Below are 19041 nucleotides of genomic sequence, written 5' to 3' on the forward strand. Positions count from 1 at the left end.
CTGGTCTAAACCTCCCCAGCCATAAGTTGAGGCCATTTCCGCTTGTCCTATCACTCACCACTAGGGAGAACAGATCAATCCCACCTTGCTACAATGTTGTGTCAGTGAGTTCTAGGGAGGAAGAAGGTCTCCCCTCAGCCTCCTCTTCTCCAGGCTGAACAACCTCAGGTCCCTCAGCCACTCCCTGTGGAGTGTGTATGTGCCACACACTTGTTCTTCAAATCCTTTACCAACTTCTTTGCTCTTCTTTGGACATACAAAAGGACAAGGAAGGACTTTTTCCTTGGATCCTCAAGCTGAGAACAGGAAGCTCTTTCCAGAGTGGTGGCCATAGCAGAAAACATATATTACCTCCACCAGGAAAGACAATTATCCTCTCCGTCTCTCCTTCATAGCTGCATACTCCTGTCTCTGTGCCAGGTCAGAATGATTTGGCTTAAAAATATTCCTCTTACTTTTTTTTTTTTTTTTTAATAGGTCATTTGGACCCAAGTCGTTTCAGTCATCTTGTTCAGAAAGCGACACCGCAAATGGTTGTGTCACTACTGCTGACGAGCTGGCACAGAGCACCATAAAGATGGAAAAAGCAGGAAGGAGCAAGGTAACAGCTCAATTCAGCCGCACTGCCTGAGACAAGTCATGCTAACACATGAGACCTCTTCAGAAGAAATTGAAGTACTGGTTAGACTACATTACAAGGAGATAGAGAAGAAATATGGAGAATTCCAGGTTTATCAGGAAATTCCTTTGGGAACAGAAGAACAAAAATGTTGTCATGCCCCAAATTTATCGTAAGAGTCCACCCCAGTTGTCACAGTTCACCAAATCATCAATACAAATGTGTGCCTCATGCTCTAATTAGTGATGCATTTATTAGTTATGTCTTCATAATGCCGAGTATGAACATCATGAGTGTGACCCTGTTCTGTTAGGTACTGTGCAACTCCAAGATGCTACCTAAGGGATGCCTTATTCTGCTGAATTCCTGGTTGTTAAGTACAGAAAAGTTAAGTCTCTGCTGGAACATGCTACTCGGGAGAGGACGAGAAGTAGAAGTTTATTCAACACCAAGCTGAGAAATATTGAGCTTCTGGACTTCTGACAGAAGTTGCTTCCCACTGACCCAAACCAATATATGATATATGAAATTCTTGAATGGCTGAACAAGATCCTTCTACATCACCCCTTCATGTAATTAATGGGGAAGTAACTAATGAGACACTAACTACACAGGTCCAAAGGATTAAGGTAGTGTGGGTAAACTATTTTCTCTATGAGGTAAAGCATTTGCATCTCAGGTAGTGCAAACGTTGATGTGGTAACACCTGTTAGAATAACAGATCAGCACCGGGTATCAGAGATACTTGCCTTCTTCCCGTCAGCAGTGTAGAGCTTCTTCACTGGGAATTGCAGGATCTCTGAAATCTCATCCAGGAGAGTTTTAAAACTCCTGGCATTTCTGCGGTTCAAGATAATCGAGCGCCGAAACCCACTTTCTCCATTCTTAACTAGAGTGATTTTCTTGGGTATTCTGGGGCCATGGTGAGTGAAAGGTGTGGAGTAATCTTCAAGCTTGCCTTCCTGAGCTGCTCTTCTCAAGGTACTGGAGGGACGACCACTTCGTGGAGGACCTGGCCTGTGTCCCCCAGAAGCAATGTTAATGGGCTTGACATATTTTTTGTCGGAGCAAAGGTACCATCCTCCGTCCTCCAGTTGGTCCAGCTCATTGATGCAATGGATTCCTCGTGGGGTGGTGATGGTCCGTACCCCAAATGGCAGTGGGACCCGATGAGAAAGGTCATCCATGAGCGCATTGAAGCTCTTGAAGCTTCGCTGGTTGATGGCCATCTTGACTCCTGCAAACTGAGGATCTCCACTCTTGAAGAAGGTTATTTTTTTGGCTGGAGGTACCCTGGTGAGAGCGTTCGTCCGAGCCACGGAAGGAAGGGGCTGCTCATAGTTGTAGGAGCTGGTGGTTGACACGTAGTCAGCAGGCACCTGAGTCATCCTTCTTGCTTAAAGGTAACTACAAAAGAAGAAAAATCACAGTAGGGTTTGTCTGAGCCATGCAGAATCAGTTCCTGACTTGTATAGAAGCAAAGTTTGTTTTCCTGACAACAGTTTTACCACCTATACATGATCAAGAGTAGACCTGGAATTATGAATTCACTGGGTCAGGTAGATATAAGGAAACACATCAGAAAAAGTAGCCATAACCCTGCTCCTCACAGTTAAACCATCCTTGTTCTGTGGATGTCAATGAGAGTTCAGTCAGTGTTAGTCACCCCTGAGGCACAAGAATCATGAGTCAGACCCTAAGCAAAACCCACAAAAACTGGTATTTGTGTATTGTTGTCCTTTTGAGTTTTGTGTCTTCCTTACTTATATTTTTGAGGTTTTCTCTGAAACTATCAGAGCCAGTGATTACTTCAGTTTTATTTTCACAAGCAGAGTGCTGAATTCTTCATGTAACCCTTTAAGACCATGAACAAGCACATAATAAACAACAAAACAAAACTGGATTTGTTCATGTAGTGACTGCATACTGCACACCCGGCCAGCCTTGGGTACTCCGAGGGGCAGAGTAGCCTGGTTTCAGAACAGCTGCACATGGTCGTTCAATGATGTGCTAAGGGAAGGTCTGGATGAAAATCCATGGCAATTATGCAAATAAGTAACAGCAAGAAATATCACAAGATCTCAGAGCTACAAGCGTTGGTCCTGAGAAACAGTGGGAAAATTTTATATCAGCCTAGTAAACACAGATGTGAGAAGAATGATCTGTTCACTTTGTGCTGGAGCCAGTTGATGTCCTTCACTTGTAAAGTTAACCTGGTTTGGTATTCAAGTCTGATGCTTGAACCTCACCTTTTGGAAACCAATTGTCTTTGCCACGATGGAGACAAGTGGAAAAGAGACTGGACTCTTTCTTGCTTGTCCTTATCAAATGCATTGTCCTGGAAGTCAGTCACTAAAATTTCACACCCTACATGGAATAAAACTACAATGCCAGAAAAGAAGACACTGGTTTTGACATAGAAAAATAATAACTAATGTTATCTGCAAAATGCTGAAATATTGGCTGCAATGAGTATGACAAATATGTATTCCATGGCTATGGACAGCGATTCCACCGTTCACTTAGATTTAATTGCTCAAACTTAAATGGACACTCTCAAAATGCCATTTAGAGATGTCATCTTCTGATCAGAAATTACTGCTCACAGACAGGCAGAAAACCATTTGAATCAGTGGCAAGGAACACAGTAACTTGTTTTGTAGCTTGCAGACGGCGACTCTGGCTACAAGCACCTATATCCAATTTACTTTCCAAATTCTGTTCTTAGCTCTTAGCAGTTTTCTAATGCAATTTTAAAAAAAAATCTCTCACAAGAAAGAAATCTTTTTCATGGTCACAAATTAACTAGAAAACTATAGATGTTTCCTTCAGCTTGTTCCTGGTTACACTTCTTGCAGCAGCTGACTAAGGTTCTAGTTTCAAGAAAACAGCCACAATACACCCAAATTATTCTTTGGAGGGCCAGTTCCGTGACCTCTGTAATTAATGGGAGTTTTGTCATCAATTGCAGAGGTGCAGCATTCAAAAAGCTGTAAATGCAGCTTTTCTCCTCATTTTAGAGCAAAACCATTATTTTCTTACTCTGCTACTCTCAAGTGAAGTATTTGTGCACTTTGTACTGCAGCAAATTCACTCCTCCAATAAATGGATGTTTAACCTCAGCTAGGTGAGAAAAGACATGAGGCACAATTTGAATGATTATTATTTCAACAGATCTCTACTTTTTCGTATCCATGCACACTGACAAAGATTTCTGTTTGATTTGTTCTTTCCATGTACATATTTCGCCAAGCAATTATTCACTTATTTGTTTCCCAGTTAAAGGTCAATCCATCACTCTATTTTCCAGGGGAAAGCAAAAAAATCTGAGTTCTCTAATTTTCAACAGCTTTCAGAAAGGTGGCTTTAACTGTTTCTCCATGAGTCCCACCTTAGAGCTTTGGCAGCATAATTTCCAGAAAAGCCCATTATCCAAATTGGAGTCTCTGGACCAATGGTGGTCCACAATATGCTGGCTGTGCTCCCAGAAACCCAACAGTTTGCCAAGGATTTATTCTATTTTTTTCAGGATGTTAAATCATATTGAAAGAAGTATAAAAAAAAAAATAATAAGGGACAAATCATGGCAAAATTTCCCAATAGCACTTTTCTTTGGGAATAATTTTGCAACACTTTGTGAAGAGATCACCAATGTAAAGGAATGTTATCCCTTAAGTTTTAAGTGATAGAGTTGGTTACCCATCCAAGCCTAGATGGTCTGTGAGATCTGCACTTATGAAGTAGTACATAATGTGAAGAAAGAGCCTTCCATAAAAACCTTGCACGAATTATAAACACTTCCCACATGAAGAAGTTTTGTATTGTCCATCTGAAGTTTCAGAATGGGAAGAGGATTCTACTGTACATCTGGCAAGGCAATAAAAACGGTCATCTTGCCCAAATACATCTTTTTCTATAATAAGAGAGGAATTTCAATGCATATTTTTGTACTTACATTGAAATACTTCATGCCTCCTGCTCAGGGTGATTTTTTCTTATAGAATATCCAAGAGATTAAAAATAAAACAACAAAATAATTAAAAACAAAACCAAACCAAATTAACCACAAAACAACACAGCCAGCCAACTAGTTCCAGGATCCAATGCACTGGGCGATGCAGGGAAAAGCGTTAGCAGGTTACCTGCTGTCAATCAAACTGTCCTCAAAATGACTGACCACAGCTTGGAGGGTTAATCAGGACTGTGTTGCTAAGGATAGAAAGAAAAGCTACCTAAGCTGCTGGAGAAGGCTCTCAAATCCACTGCAGCTTTAGGCAAAGTTCGCCCAATCCTTCACTTGCTTACACCCGTGTATCTCGGGTGTAAATCTGAGTCAGTGACACTCCTCTCACATCATGCCAGCATAAATGAGGATGCATTCGAGGCCAAGGAGGTAATATTTTCCTCTTGCATAAAAACCTGCAGAGATCTGGAAAACTCTCCTGAGCCACCCCACCCATCAACTCACCTGCTCAGCAACAATACTTTGGAATCAGATTTATCTTTTGGGAATCAGTATCAAGGGAAACCAATGGGGCTAGAGTAAAGATGATGGTAGCTCTTGAGGATTTGAGCATGTGTTTGTTCTTCTCAGCTGGTTCATGGTCACTTACTCAGGATGTAGATGACCAGAATTCATAACATTTTTTCAGTGAAGTATTACCTTAACAGGAAAGTCTGGTGAGTCTTAATCCGAGTATTTTCAAGTTCATGGTAGATGTCAAAGTCAGCGTCTCAGATGAATGCCCAACAGCTGGATTACTGAGATTTGGGCATGAAATAAGGACACAGACAAGCAACCTGTGAATGATAAAATAATGGGAAATTACTTTTTCTTTCATAGCTCACGAGAGCTTTCCTGTTTTCTCTTGCACTTCCTCTTTACAAGAAAACACACACACACACCTCCCCAAAAAAATGATCAGTTAGATTCAGGTACAAATCAATGGGAAAATTCATTTTTGTATCAACTGGAATTCTTTTCTTCCAGTAATATTTATTTGTTACTTACATGGCCATTGTGCACCAGTTTCATAGAATCATAGAATCATAGAGTCATAGAATCATAGCATCATAGAATGTTAGGTGTTGGAAAGGACCTCAATAGATCATCAAGTCCAACCTCCCTGCCAGAGGAGTTACTTATGGAGAACCTGGAGTCAGGAAAGGCTTTTATTGGAAGGGCAGGGATTTGGGGATCCTGCAAGAACAGGCTCAGTAAGTTTGACATCTCAGATCCATAACATGAATCTTCCAAATGTAAGGTTACTGTTCGAGTCCTTACACAGCCCTCCTCACACAGCATTGCTTTGCCACCTGTGGACAACACACCTTTCAAGCCCCAGAGACCATTGCTGTGGGGTCTTTGACCCAGAAGAGCAAGATCATCTCTCTGTAGGCTTGTGTCTACTGTAAGAGGACAGCACCTCTACTGGAAGATTTGTAGGAGTCTATCCATGGCTAAAACTGAACCCCTCATGGAGGCCATTCTACTCAGTCAGGACTGTGCCAGGCAACCTGGCCTGTATTTTTCAATTTCCTATCACAGTTGAAAATGACATGTCAAAAAGGCTAAACTATATCAGGCAGGCACGTCATGCACTTTCTAAACCTTATCAAACCTCTGCTATCCAACTTCACATGAAAGAAGATGAGTGACTGTGTGGTTGGGCATCCATTATGGGAACCCTTAGCCAAAATCCGATGGCAGCATATCTCTACACATCAGCTTTCACCTTCTGTCCCTCACATTAGGCTTGTGTGAGGGTTTTTTTTGTAAGCCTTCTCTCTTTTGAGGACATTGGAGAAGAATCCAGGTACCACTCTAGAAAGGGTCTGAACTGAGGATGGAGAGATGTCAGTGAGCTTGACTCAATGAACTGAGCACCAAGTCTATAAGCACTGTTTGAGAGATGAGAAGCATCCAGACTTGACTTAAAACCCATAAATTATCGAGAGTCTATCCTGTCCAGCAGCAACAGTTCCAATAGTTAATTCCAGTTAGTGTCTTTTCTCTAGCCTGAATATGTCTGTTGTCAAATTTTGTATGCTTTTATTCATAAATTAGTGTGCAGAATCTTACTGGAAGTTTCTCTTCCTATATATGCAATTGTAACTTCCATTTTTACAAAGTCATTTCTTCCAGACAGGAGAAATATTTACAGGTCATCATTAACATTTGGAATGGAGCTGGTTGAACAATCCAGGTGTATGTTCTAGGGAAATCATAAAAAAGATTATTTCACTTGAATTCTTTCCCAGAAAATGTGGGAGTTTCTGGCAAGAAAAACAAACCATCATTTTGTAAGATCTAACCATGTATCTCTGAAAAGGCTCGTTTCAATTTGCTCTGTGCCATTTTTGAGAAAGAGAAATACTTTTTAAATGTCGAAGTGGTCTTAATAACAAGGAGCACTTATGGTCTGACCAAGCCAAAATATTGTATGGAAAATAACAAAAGTTGAGAAGTTGGATTCATAAAAAGAGAAAAACACTGAACTGGAAGGCAGCGAACCCATTTGCCTGTGATTCTGTAAGAATTCTCTGCAAGCAAAACAGATGGATTGTATATTTTCCCCTCAATTTATTTGTGACATAGAATTACTTGAAGAAGATTGTGAAGCTATGTATAGAACTTCAAGTTTATAATTGCCTGCAATAGAGCTTTCTGATAACCAACACTGACATTCTTTTCCACGGCTGAATGACCTTAAAATACAGCACTTTCTTTCACCCAGGTCATCATCAGAGCTGGTGGTAAGTACAAGCAGAACCACCGCTTGCTAGGAGCAGTGTGTTACTAACCACAGCCATCGCAACCGTCCCTTGAAGCACACACTGGACCACTAAGCTGAAAGGCATGTGGGAGATGCAAGCCTCTACCTTCTGGGCTAAAAACAACCTGGACGTGATGGCATCTGCAGCTTATACCATTTTCCTCTACCATTTTTAGAGAGGAACATGAACACATCTGTCTAGGAGGCTTTGGATTCATTGCATCTAAGATCATTCATTTCTTTCCCTTCTCTTCTGGGATTCAGTTGGGAATTTACTATATGGATATCTCCTCTACTAAACCGTACTGTGCCCATGTCCTGTTCATTGCAGATAAGGACAGTCAGGGTCTTGAGCAGAAAAAAAGCACAACATCAGCTTCTCTCAAGTCCTCTCTTGGAGTATGCACTTACTCAAGCTCCTATATTGATGCTCATGTCTGTGATCTGGAGGTTTTCTCACTAAAAACAATGATATAACAGACAGCTATACTAAACATCAGGTCTGGGATGGCAGGGGCTGAGATGGCTACGCAGAAGTCATAGCATAAGAGAATCATAGAATGGGTTGGGTTGGGTTGGAAGGAACATTTAAAGGTCATCTAGTCCAACCCCCCTGCAACACCTTCAACTAGATCAGGTTGCTCAGAGCCTCATCAAGCCTGACCTTGAATGCCTTCAGGGCTGGAGCTTCCAACACCTTGCTGGGTAACCACTACCAGTGTTTCGCCACCCTCATACTATAGAAATTATTTCAGATGTCTAACGTAAATCTACTCTGCTCTAGTTTAAAATCATTGCCCCTCTTCCTGTCTCTACATGCACTTGTACACAGTCCTTCCCCAGCTTTCCTGTAGCCCCTTCAGGTACTGGAAGGCTGCTATAAGAGCCTTCTCTTCTCCAGGCTGAAAACCCTCAAATTTCTCAGCCTGTCTTTGTAGGAGAGGTCCTGCTGGAGGGCAGGACTGCCATTTGACAGGACCTTGAAAGCCTGGAGAAATTAGCTGAAGTGACCCCCAGGAGATGAAAACACCAACCATGCATCAGGGACACTAAAGCCTCACGCAGTAATGCAAGCTCAGGCTGGCTGATAGCAGCTTTGCAGAAATGGATGTAGGGGTCCCAGTGGACAAGAATCACAGAATCACAGAATCACAGAATCACAGAATGTCAGGTGTTGGAAAGGACCTCAAAAGATCATCTAGTCCAGCCCCCCTGCCAGAGCAGCATCACCTACAGTAGGTCACACAGGAACGTGTCCAGGCAGGTTTTGAATGTCTCCAGAGAAGGAGACTCCACACCCTCCCTGGGCAGCCTGTGCCAGGGCTCTGTCATCCTCACAGTGAAAAAGTTTTTCCTAATATTTTTGTGGAACCTCCTATGTTCCAGCTTGTGCCCGTTGCCCCTTGTCCTGTCATTGGACGTCAATATAAAGAGCCTGGCTCCATCCTCCTGACACTCCCCCTTGACATATTTATAAACATGAATGAGGTCACCCCTCAGCCTCCTCTTCTCCAAACTAAAGAGACTCAGCTCCTTCAGCCTTTCGAATAGGAATCAGCCTTCATGGAAGAGAACATCATCCACATACTGCAATGCATTAGACAGAGTGTCCTAAGCAGAACAAGAGGAGTCGTAACTCCCTTGTGCTTGGCTCGTTTAGAGCACACCTGGATACTGTGACCAGGTGTGCACTCCACAGTACAAGAAAGATAGTGGCATGCTGGCACGAGTCCAGCAAAGGCCACCAAGGTGATAGGATAAGACAGGAGGGCATGAAGTGGAGGGGAGAGAGCAGTAGAGCCATTGAACCAGGAGAAAAGACTTGAGGACACTCATATTGTTGTCTATAACTACCTAGGACATGGTTTAGGTATATAGAGAGCCTGACTCATAGAAACATAGAAATAGAATGTTCAGGGTTGAAAGGGACCTCTAGAGATCATCCAGTCCAACCCCCTGCCAGAGCAGGGTCACCCAGGGCAGTCACACAGGAACGCGTCCAGGCGGGTTGGAAAGTCTCCAGAGCAGGAGACTCCACACCCTCTCTGGGCAGCCTGGGCCAGGGCTCCGGCACCCACACAGGGAAGAAATTTCTCCTCATGTTGAGGTGGAACTTCTTATGTTCTAACTTAAACCCATTATTCCTTGTTCTATTGCTGGGCACCACTGAGAAGAGACTGTCCCCTTCCTCTTGATCCCCACCACAGAAGTGCATAGTTAAGGGCTAAAATGTGAAAACTAGTACCTAAGAGGTGGAGGAATAGCCAGCCCTGGAGATATTCAAAACCCAGATGAGCAACCTGATATGCTGAGCCTAGCTGCGAGCATGTGGTTGGCAAAGAAAATCTCCAAAGTCCCTTCCAACCTAGTTTATGCTGCAATTCAGCAAAGGTAAGGCAGCTTCTACAAAGTCTGTTTGCACTCTCCTTGGCTCAGGCTCATGTGGTAGTTAAGATCCAGCTGTCAGTTTAATATGATCCACTCTCTGTAGCAATATGAACTGCTCCATCATCAGAAATATTTTCTGCGATCTGGTAGAGTACCCCGCCTCTAATTACTTTATCATTATTAGCTCTACTTAGTTGTGATTACTCTGTTTCTTCTAAGAACTTTAAATATTTATTTTAAAATGTGAGGCAGATCTTAGCAGACTTTTTTTTTGTCGCTCTTCTGGGCTTTTTGAGGACTTCGGTGGGGGATTTGCTTTGGGTTTGTTGAGTTACGGGTGGTTTTTTTTTGAAAGAATGTACTACTTTTTCTTTATTTAGGTCCATATTAGTTTGGAACAAGTCAATCTTCAAAGCACAGCAGTCCAAGTTATATTTCCAGCTACAGCCTTTGGTGCAAAGGATTACACTGTACTTAACCTGGGTAATCAAGAAGCCCAGCTTTCTGGAGGATAAGAATTAGTCTCAGGGATCAGATTCACCTACAGCAAATCTTTCTCCTGTTCTAGGTGCATTATCTAATTAGTTTTTAGCCACGGGCGCAAAGAAAGAAAACTCTCTGAAATTGCTAAACAATAAGGGTTTTTTTTCAAAGTATTTTACTTTTAAACACATCTATTCTGTAGACAATGTCTCTACAGTTGTTTCATCAGTCTTCTTGGGCTTAAATTATGAACTTGAATCCTTTCAACATGAGATGAAATACAAATGAGAAATATTACGACTTCGAGTCATCCTCAGCATGCAAACAACAGGTGCATTCATGAAGTTGAAAACCAAACCTCATGGTCAGAGAATAGAGACTGAGTCATAAAGATCTGTTTGCAGAATTGAGACCTCAGACCAGACAAATCTTGTCGACGCTGGGTCCTCAGCTCTATATTATGACTTTTTCCAGACGCTTGAGCTAGGAGATTTGTTTTCTGTATAGGAGGAAATACAAGGATAGTTGTACATGAGTACAACACTATAAAAAAGATGGACAGTACACTGAGAATTTATTAGGTTCTCTTGGTGAACAGAAAGAGACAGGGACATGGTGATGCCCATTCATTATTCTTTCCCCTACATTTCCTCTTGTTTCCCTTCAATCAGTACTCCAAGTTCCTCAATACAATTGTACTGTCACAGCTGGCCTTGGATGCTGTTGATCACAGATCACCGTAAAATTGAAGTATTATTCCACTGAAGGGAGCAGAGAAGCCTCAACACAGAGGGTTGCCTTCCTTTTGCTAAAGAAATGTAGGATTTCTCTCCCCTGAAGAGAATTCTGGCAATATCAGGGGCAAGGACTTTGCATTTCCTTTTGAGGAGAGCTTGAAATTCTATGTCTAAGCTGATCTACATGTTTGTGCCAGGAAACTGATAAACAGCTGTGCTACTTCCCTCATCAGATGGAGGAGACAGCATGGCCAAGTTGGAGCAGCTTGCCAAATTCAAATCTAGAATTGTCATAACTCCTCGCGTGAAAGGAACGAGACCATGAGATCATACGTGTATCGCAAGGGTTAGGCCTGGGTTGAGCAGGGTGTTAGCAGTCCTTGTGTCTTCTCATGAAGACTCTCTGGTGTGCATGTCCCTTGGTACATCAGCACAACCACAGAAGATGTCTTCTCCACCTCCCATCTCTCATTTCCAACTCCAAGGAGAACATAAAAGCTCAGGCACAGAAGTTTTATAGAGAACCAGCTGAGATTTCCTAGGCTGGTTAAATTATACGCACTCACTCCCCTTAACAACTCAAGATTTGCTGCCTCGTCTTCCTGCCCGTAAAGAGGAACGAAGAAAGAGGCTGAGCAGAGCTGATTGGGTGAGTATCCAGGAAAGCAACAGGCGAGTAGAGTGAGCAGCTGGAGAACTAGGAATATGCACAAAAACCAGAACCTGAGGCCCAGGATGCCTCAAAAATGACACCCGGGAGCCAGTTACTGAGGGATGAATTAAGAAAACCACCAGGAGCTTTGAAGAGGTTTCAGTCTATGACTGGATCTGGACTTGGCAGTTAAAGGCTGTATGTCAGAAGGAGAAATTCACTGAAGGTTCCAGAACCTGCAGGTGTTGGAAGTTTTATTTCTCCAGCTTCCATGCAAACCCACTCCACCTTTTCCTCCTCAGGAGAGCACCCAGCTCTACAAACATGCCGACGCTGCCCTGTGTTGACATCTACCCAGTTCAACATGGGACCATCCACAAAACAACCACCTGCACCCTCCTATTTTCACCCACTGTACAGCACAAGCTGATTTCCTCTACACCACCATCATTTCCCAATTCTACGTTTCCAACAAAATGTTTACTTGAGATTGTTAGACCTTTGATTTGTGACTTTGCTTTTTTTTTTTCCTTGTTTTCCCACTATGGATCTCATTTTTCTGACTGATTCTAGCATTTCCAGGCCCTTTTATATCATTTCTCTTTTCTCCCAAATGACTATGAATTTTGATTTTCATGAATATTTTCTTTGCACTCTTCAAAAATTATTTCAGATTTTAAATTGAATCAGATCCCTACACATTTCAACACATAAACTCTCTCTCCCTTTTTCAATATGTTTATTACTGAACCTGTGAACAGCTTTTATTAATCCAACAATGCACCTTCTGAAACCCTTTGAAACAGTTTCCCAAGCCAAATTAAGCACTGTATAAAATCTGATAAACAGTAGAACCAGTCAAGTTTCTCTGGTATTGTGTATTTATTTGACCTTTTGTCTCTCACTCTCATGCCATACAGCTGTGTACCTATTTCTGCTTTAACATCTGTTCCATTATATTAGAAGACAAAATGTTCAGCTGGAGTGAGCCTCTCCTTTTGGCTTTCAGCAGTAGGAAAAAAAATCAGGGATGTTATCCCAGACTTTTCTCTTTTATTCATCCCAGTTAACGTCGGTTGCCTTTGGGACGTGGTGCAGTTGGTTTCTCAATTCATTCTCCAATGTCCAACATGGCAACATGATCAGCAAAGCTGATCTGTGTACTTCCTAAATTTTTCAATGATTCCTCCACTTGTTCTTTATCAGTTATATATTTTTTTATCGTGACTTCCTTCCTCACTTTAAATTCTGTCCAAATTACTCTCCTATAGTTTTTTTGTGGGAGATTTTTTTTTTAAAAAACTCCACATATTCAATAGCCAGTTTTGAATCATTGTCCTCCTTTTTCATTTATTAATGCTGCTTTTTCCGCTACTTTTGCTCTACCCCCAAGATTTACATCCTTCCAGTTTTCCTTATTCTTGATTTTAGTTCATGTCAGCAGAACTTTGACCTCTCATCAAGAGTAGCATTGCTAATACCCTGGCCAAAGTCTAAATCTGGTGATTTCTGCAATTTTTGCTTGCCTACACTTTTAACACAATAAATTGGGTTTTTTTCCCCCATATGTTGAATGTCAGTGCCAGATTCTCAGATTGGATGAGCTAGCAGGACTCACCGAGGTTCACGAGATCTCTTGGGATTAGCAAACCCCTACTCCTACTGCGCAGGAGCAGAAGGGACAAGGCTTTGTCTCCACTGCTAGCTGCATGGCACCGGTGGGTATTTCTTACGTGCTCTTTCCCAGCTCTGTTGGGGCCGTTGTGGAAGAATAAAGTTTTGTTATGGGAGAGTACGGTCAGGTGGCTCCACAACTGCTCACCTGGAACACTGTGAGATCCCATGTGCAGTTTTGTGTCCAGCTCTGGGGTCCTCAGCACAAGAAGGACATGGACCTGTTGGAGCAGGTCCAGAGGAGGCCACAAACATGATCAGGAGGTTGGAGCACCTCTGCTATGAGCACAGGCTGAGGGAGTAGGGGCTGTTTACTCTGGAGAAGGCTCCAGTAATTAAAGGGGACTTACAAAGAAGATGGGGATGGACTTTGTAGCAGAGCCTGTTGCAATAGGACAAGGGCTGACAGTTTTAAACTAAAAGACAGTATATTCAAACTAGATATGAGGAAGACATTTTTTACAATGAGCCTGGTGAAACACTGGCACAGGTTGCCCAGAGAGGCAGTAGAAGCCCCATCCCTGGAGACATTCAAGGTCAATGTCGGACAGGTCTCTGAGCAACTTGATCTAGCTGAAGATGTCCCTACTCATTGTGTAGGGGTTGGACTAGATAATCTTTAAATGACCTTTCCAAACCAAAATATTCTATGATTTTATGAGCTCCAAACAGAGCTGAAGAGATCATGTGCAACCCGTGAGCAGGGACAAGGATCAGACAACACGTGGACACCATGCAACAAATATATCCTAGCTGGGCAAGATACTTTGGGCTGGATGTGGATGTCTTTAATGTTTCTTCTTGAAGTCACTCCAGCCTGGTGACTCAGAGTCACCAGAGAGATACGGCATCTTTTAGGCTGCGTTCATCTCATCCTGAACTGGATGTCACAAATAAGCTATTGTTCATCTCCACAGTCTGGAAAAGCTCAAGGTGAGGAACACAGATGGTTACAATAAGGATGTTTGTCATTCCTTGTGTCCTGGCTCTAAATTACCAGGTATTAATATTTGAAATGCTGACAAAGAAGGACAAGATGTGGGAATCTCCTTGGCTCACCCTTCAAAGATAATTTTTTGAAAATATTTTTAAAATAATTGGAAGGGAAAGGATTACTGGAAATGAATGCCTGAACTACTGAAGAAGGAGAAAAAAAAATGTAAAAGTGTCACATTTCTTTCTGGTCTGACATTTCAAGTAGCATTCCTTTGATACTTTTGAGAGATGAGAAGATACAAAAGTCATAGAATCACAGAATCATAGAATTGTCAGGGTTGGAAGAGACCTGAAAGATCATCTAGTTCCAACCACCCTGCCATGGGCAGGGACATCCCCCACTAGATCAGGCTGCCCAGAGCCCCATCCAGCCTGGCCTTAAAAACTTCCAGGGATGGGGCTGCCACCCCCTCTCTGGGCAACCTGTGCCAGGGTCTCACCACCCTCCTGGGGAAGAACTTCTTCCTCACGTCCAATCTGAACCGACCCATCTCCAGCTTTAAGAGTCATTTTAAGTTAAGTCATTTTAAGTTAAATGAAAAATGTTGCTTTGCCTTAATTTCCCTTTTACTCTTTCAAAGCAGCTGAAAGAATGTTTGAAAAAAAAAAAACAAACAGAAAATTTAGGTTGAAACATTCAAAATTTTTTGAACAGAACAGTTTGGGCTTTTTAGAAAACTGCATGTATGAACATGACATGACATGGCTGAAGAAGCCACCTCCTGCACCTCCTCTACTTGTGCTGCAGTTGAGCCCCAGCTCACCCCCGTGACAAGGGATGCCACGTTTGCCAGCCTCAGTCTGCTTTGTGAGAGACTGGCTGTCTTCTGCCACCTTCCCTCCACACGTCCTCTGAATGCCCTGACACTTCTTCCTCATCCTTTTTCTCTGTCTTGTTGACACCGTGCTCACTGTGATGTCAACTGGTGACATCATTCTGAACATCCGCAATAACTCTCCACTGCTGGGTCTCTCCTACTCTTCCCCCGAGCTCTTTCCCAGCTGTGGAGCTGCCAACTCTCATCCTCGTTCTCTGTCTTGTTGACACCGTGCTCCCTGTGATGTCAACTGGTGACATCATTCTGCACATCCGCGGTAATTCCCCACTGCTGGGTCTCTCCTACTCTTCCTCCGAGCTCTTTCCCAGCTGTGGAGCTGCCAACTCTTTTTTATCGCGGTTAGAAGAGCACCTCCTTATCTTTCAGCACAAACTCTTCCCTCCCCCAGCTCTCTTTACTGCCAATAACCCGCGCTCGGACGACACTCGAACTCAAAATCCCCATGTCGTGTTCAACACCTACATCTCCTTCACACGAAACACTCGTATCTGGAGTGTTGCCAAATCCTACGGATTCTTGACCGTAATCTCTCCACAATCTCCTGCCATCCCTTCCCGCTGAAACACCTATCTGTTTCTGAGTTAGCTTATCTCGACCTTAACAAACTTTAACAGCTTTCACAATATTATGCAAGCCCTATTCAAAATCCTGCCTACAAAATTCCTCACTTCTGCAGTCCGGTAGTTTCTCTCTGTATTTCCACGTTTTTACGTTTGCCCTTACCACCCTCAGCAGTTCCAAAGATCTCCACCTTCTCCTTTCTCACTCCTGCCTCTCCTGAAGATTCCTAGGGTTGGCCAGTTCAGCTCACACCTTGCATTCCATGGAGCAGAAGGTGTGAAAACGTAAGGAGAGATGTAGTCCTCCTTGCTGCTGTGCACCTCCCTTCCTTGGCCTCATATCCATCCTAAAAACACAGGTCTTCTAAACCATGTAGGAGTTAATGCAAAGCTTATACAAGCCCACAGTCATCACTCAGCTCTTCATCACCACCATTTCTCAACCTACATCTGCTCCTGACCTGGATTCAGATGTGAAGCCTGTCCCATTTGTCCCATCTCTCACTCAAAGTCAGATGTGGTAAGAAATAGCAAGATTATTTATTAAGAGGCTTTGCATGCCTTTGAGGAAGCTTAAAGTGATAGTGTGTTGAAATGGGTAAACAAATCCCCGAGAAAAAGGGAATAGGTCTGGAAAAGTACTGCAGAAATATACCCAGGATTATTTATGCTGTTTTATTTTTTCCATGGGTTGGACAAGTGCCATGTTTTTTTCTGACTTCAGTGTTCACTTTGCCTGAACTTTAACAGCAAGGGCATCTGCCAAATGTGCTCATGGGCTTGCTGAGGTGTTCGTGGAAGGCAAGTCAGAACTACCTCCCTGCAAGACCTCATGGCCAGATCTTAGTGACACGAGATTGGCTTGTGCAGTCAAGAAACAAGGATGACACCAGGTGACTAAGCCTGGTCAGCTAATGCAGAAAGAATGCAAATATGAAGAAACAAAGCCACTGAGCAAAAGAAACCTGTGAGCAGGTTTTGTGGAATAGTTCCAAATGAAGTTTGATGCAGCAGTGAATATTCCCTCAAGCAGGACAGCAAAAAACCCAACTCCAAACTGTTGCAATTTATTGAACCAACTGTAGTGGCTGTTGGTTGCTTCTTATGTTTATGGTATATCTCATAATCCTTATGTACATTTTTAGTACAAAAAGTTAATGTGTTTCTTCTTGGTAACTCAAGATCAAATGTTCTAAACTTGCAGCTCTCAAGTGATTTTTATTATCTGTCAGAGCCTTATTGCTTTCTGGGCTCTGAAAGCTCTACTCTTCTGTTACTCCCAGTGCTACCCAGTGCAATCTAGCACAGCAGCTTGGTGGTTAACTGGCATCTGTACCTGTGCCTCCCTAAGGCAGCCAAGAATCCATTTCTCCCTCTCACAGCTTTGCTGACTGCATCAGGCTAAAAAATTGAAAAAACACATGTTTGTTTAAGGGCTAGAACTGGCACAACATGGGTCTGGGACACGCATCTGGTTGAGTAAGAGGATATAATTTCTACAGATTTATTGCTCCTTTGGCTTCCGGCAGTGCTCTGAGGCTGCTGCTGAGATGGCTGATGGTAAATGCACGTGTCAAGACATTCACATCACCAGCCAGCACGGGCCCAGGCTTGCTGTCAGGAGCAGACTTGCCCACCACCACGCTGTGATCCTGCCACCTCTGCTTTCTGGGTGCTGTAAACGCCAGCCAACCTCTCTTTGCTGGGTGACATCCAGGTGGTCCTGCACGTGCCGTCACCAGATGTTCAAGTCTGTTGTGGATTCTGAGACCCAGCTGAAGCTCAGCAGATAGCACAGAGGGTGAGTAGAAAGCAGGCAGTGCTCAGGGTCACTCTCCATCTCAGAGTTGTATAGACACAAACTTAAGTGACCGTCACAGTTCCCAGAGCATCAGACAGAAGAGGCAAAGGCTAGGAGGGAGGCTGAAGTACTGACAGATCTCTTGCCCACTACCACTTATTTGGCTGTTGGGGCAGCACTAGGAGCACAACTTTTGCCTCCTTGGTCCCGATGCAGTGATTTACACCACCTCATCTAAGCAAAGAGCAAGAGATAAAGCCAATTTCCAACAAAAGCGTGTTGTTTCTCTGAAAGAGGCTTGGAATGATTTGCATTGCCATCTAGCTAGCCCACCTCTCCTGCTAAGCCTTTAAGTACACGCAGGACTCTTCTTACACAATCCAGGACACCAACGTCAGTGGAAACACCTAAGAGAGTAAGGCAACAAACTGAACTTCCAGGAGAACGAGGAAGACCAAGGGTAATGTTGGACAGCCACAAGCTTGCAGGATGCCAGCAATTTTGAGAGGTTTTGGAGAAAAGCAATAACAAGATTGAGGGGTTGGTTAGATGAAGGAGGGGGGCAAAAAAAATCAAAATATATTGAAAGCCCTAACTATATATTGCTTGGCCAACTAATGCCGGAGGGAAAACAAAAGAGCTGGCAGGCAGGAGGGAGCTGAGAGCCAAGGAAGAAGTAGGATCTCCATTGTTAAGAGCTCTCAGCCCTTGCAAGTGAGCAATGAGGAACGACTGCATGCTGCAAGCCAGGAGATAAGTTGGGCTGAGGGGAAGCCGATGAGAGTAGGCACAACACAGATGAAATCAAGTCCTTCCCCCAACAACATTTATTGGCACTAGCTCCACCTGGGTCTTGATTTTCTCCTCCATTCTTCATTCTCTGCGTGGTCAAAATCTTAAAGCTTTAATTCTTCCTGGGCGTGCAGAGGAACTGCTAAATGTAGAGCAAGAGGGTATAAAGAGATGGGATGGGATAAAACTGAGAAAAGGGCAAGTGAGGCCATTGAGATTGGAATAATCTTCAAACAAAATAGTGGAAGCCCCTTCTCACAGGTTATTTAAAACTAGATGGGGTGTGGGGAGGGAAAGATGTTTTCTTTTTTTAAGGCAGAGTAGGGAAGGAAAAAAATGGACTATGAAGGGAAGAGGTGATGAGATTCATTGTTTACCTCTCCATATTTATTTTTAAAACTACCTAAGCTGTATAAGTGGCATTTTACACTTGAATGCGCAATTTGTCCCTCTTTCACCTTAATGAGCACGAATTAATGATAGCAACAATCGATAGCAATAAAATCCAATTATTGGCCAATAATTCATGTTTCTCCAACGCACAATAAGAAGATTGTCATGATTACAAGAAATAAGGGAAAAAGGTTAGAAAAAAAAAACAACAAAAAACCCAACCACACTATTAAAGCTCCAAAGGAGAGCCAGAGGAGATCCAGCGAGCAAGAGAAAAAAAAAATAATTTAAAAAACCAAACAGCAACACATGGAAACGTTATCTTGTTCCC

At 43.0% G+C, this 19041-nt stretch overlaps 1 protein-coding gene across 1 annotated transcript in view; it reads right to left on the reverse strand.

The window, feature by feature from the left end:
- RP1L1 (retinitis pigmentosa 1-like 1) overlaps nt 1–2007 on the reverse strand; it is a gene marked incomplete at its 3' end in the record, with an annotated part of 28712 nt that extends 26705 nt beyond the window's left edge. The window contains exon 1 of the mRNA XM_009874045.1: nt 1369–2007. Coding sequence (XP_009872347.1) covers nt 1369–2007 — 639 coding nt within the window. The remainder of the gene's footprint in view (nt 1–1368) is intronic.
- Between the last annotated feature and the right edge of the window lie 17034 nt (nt 2008–19041).

Source organism: Apaloderma vittatum, unplaced genomic scaffold (assembly GCF_000703405.1).
Source record: "Apaloderma vittatum isolate BGI_N311 unplaced genomic scaffold, ASM70340v1 scaffold5097, whole genome shotgun sequence".
Taxonomy (NCBI): domain Eukaryota; kingdom Metazoa; phylum Chordata; class Aves; order Trogoniformes; family Trogonidae; genus Apaloderma; species Apaloderma vittatum.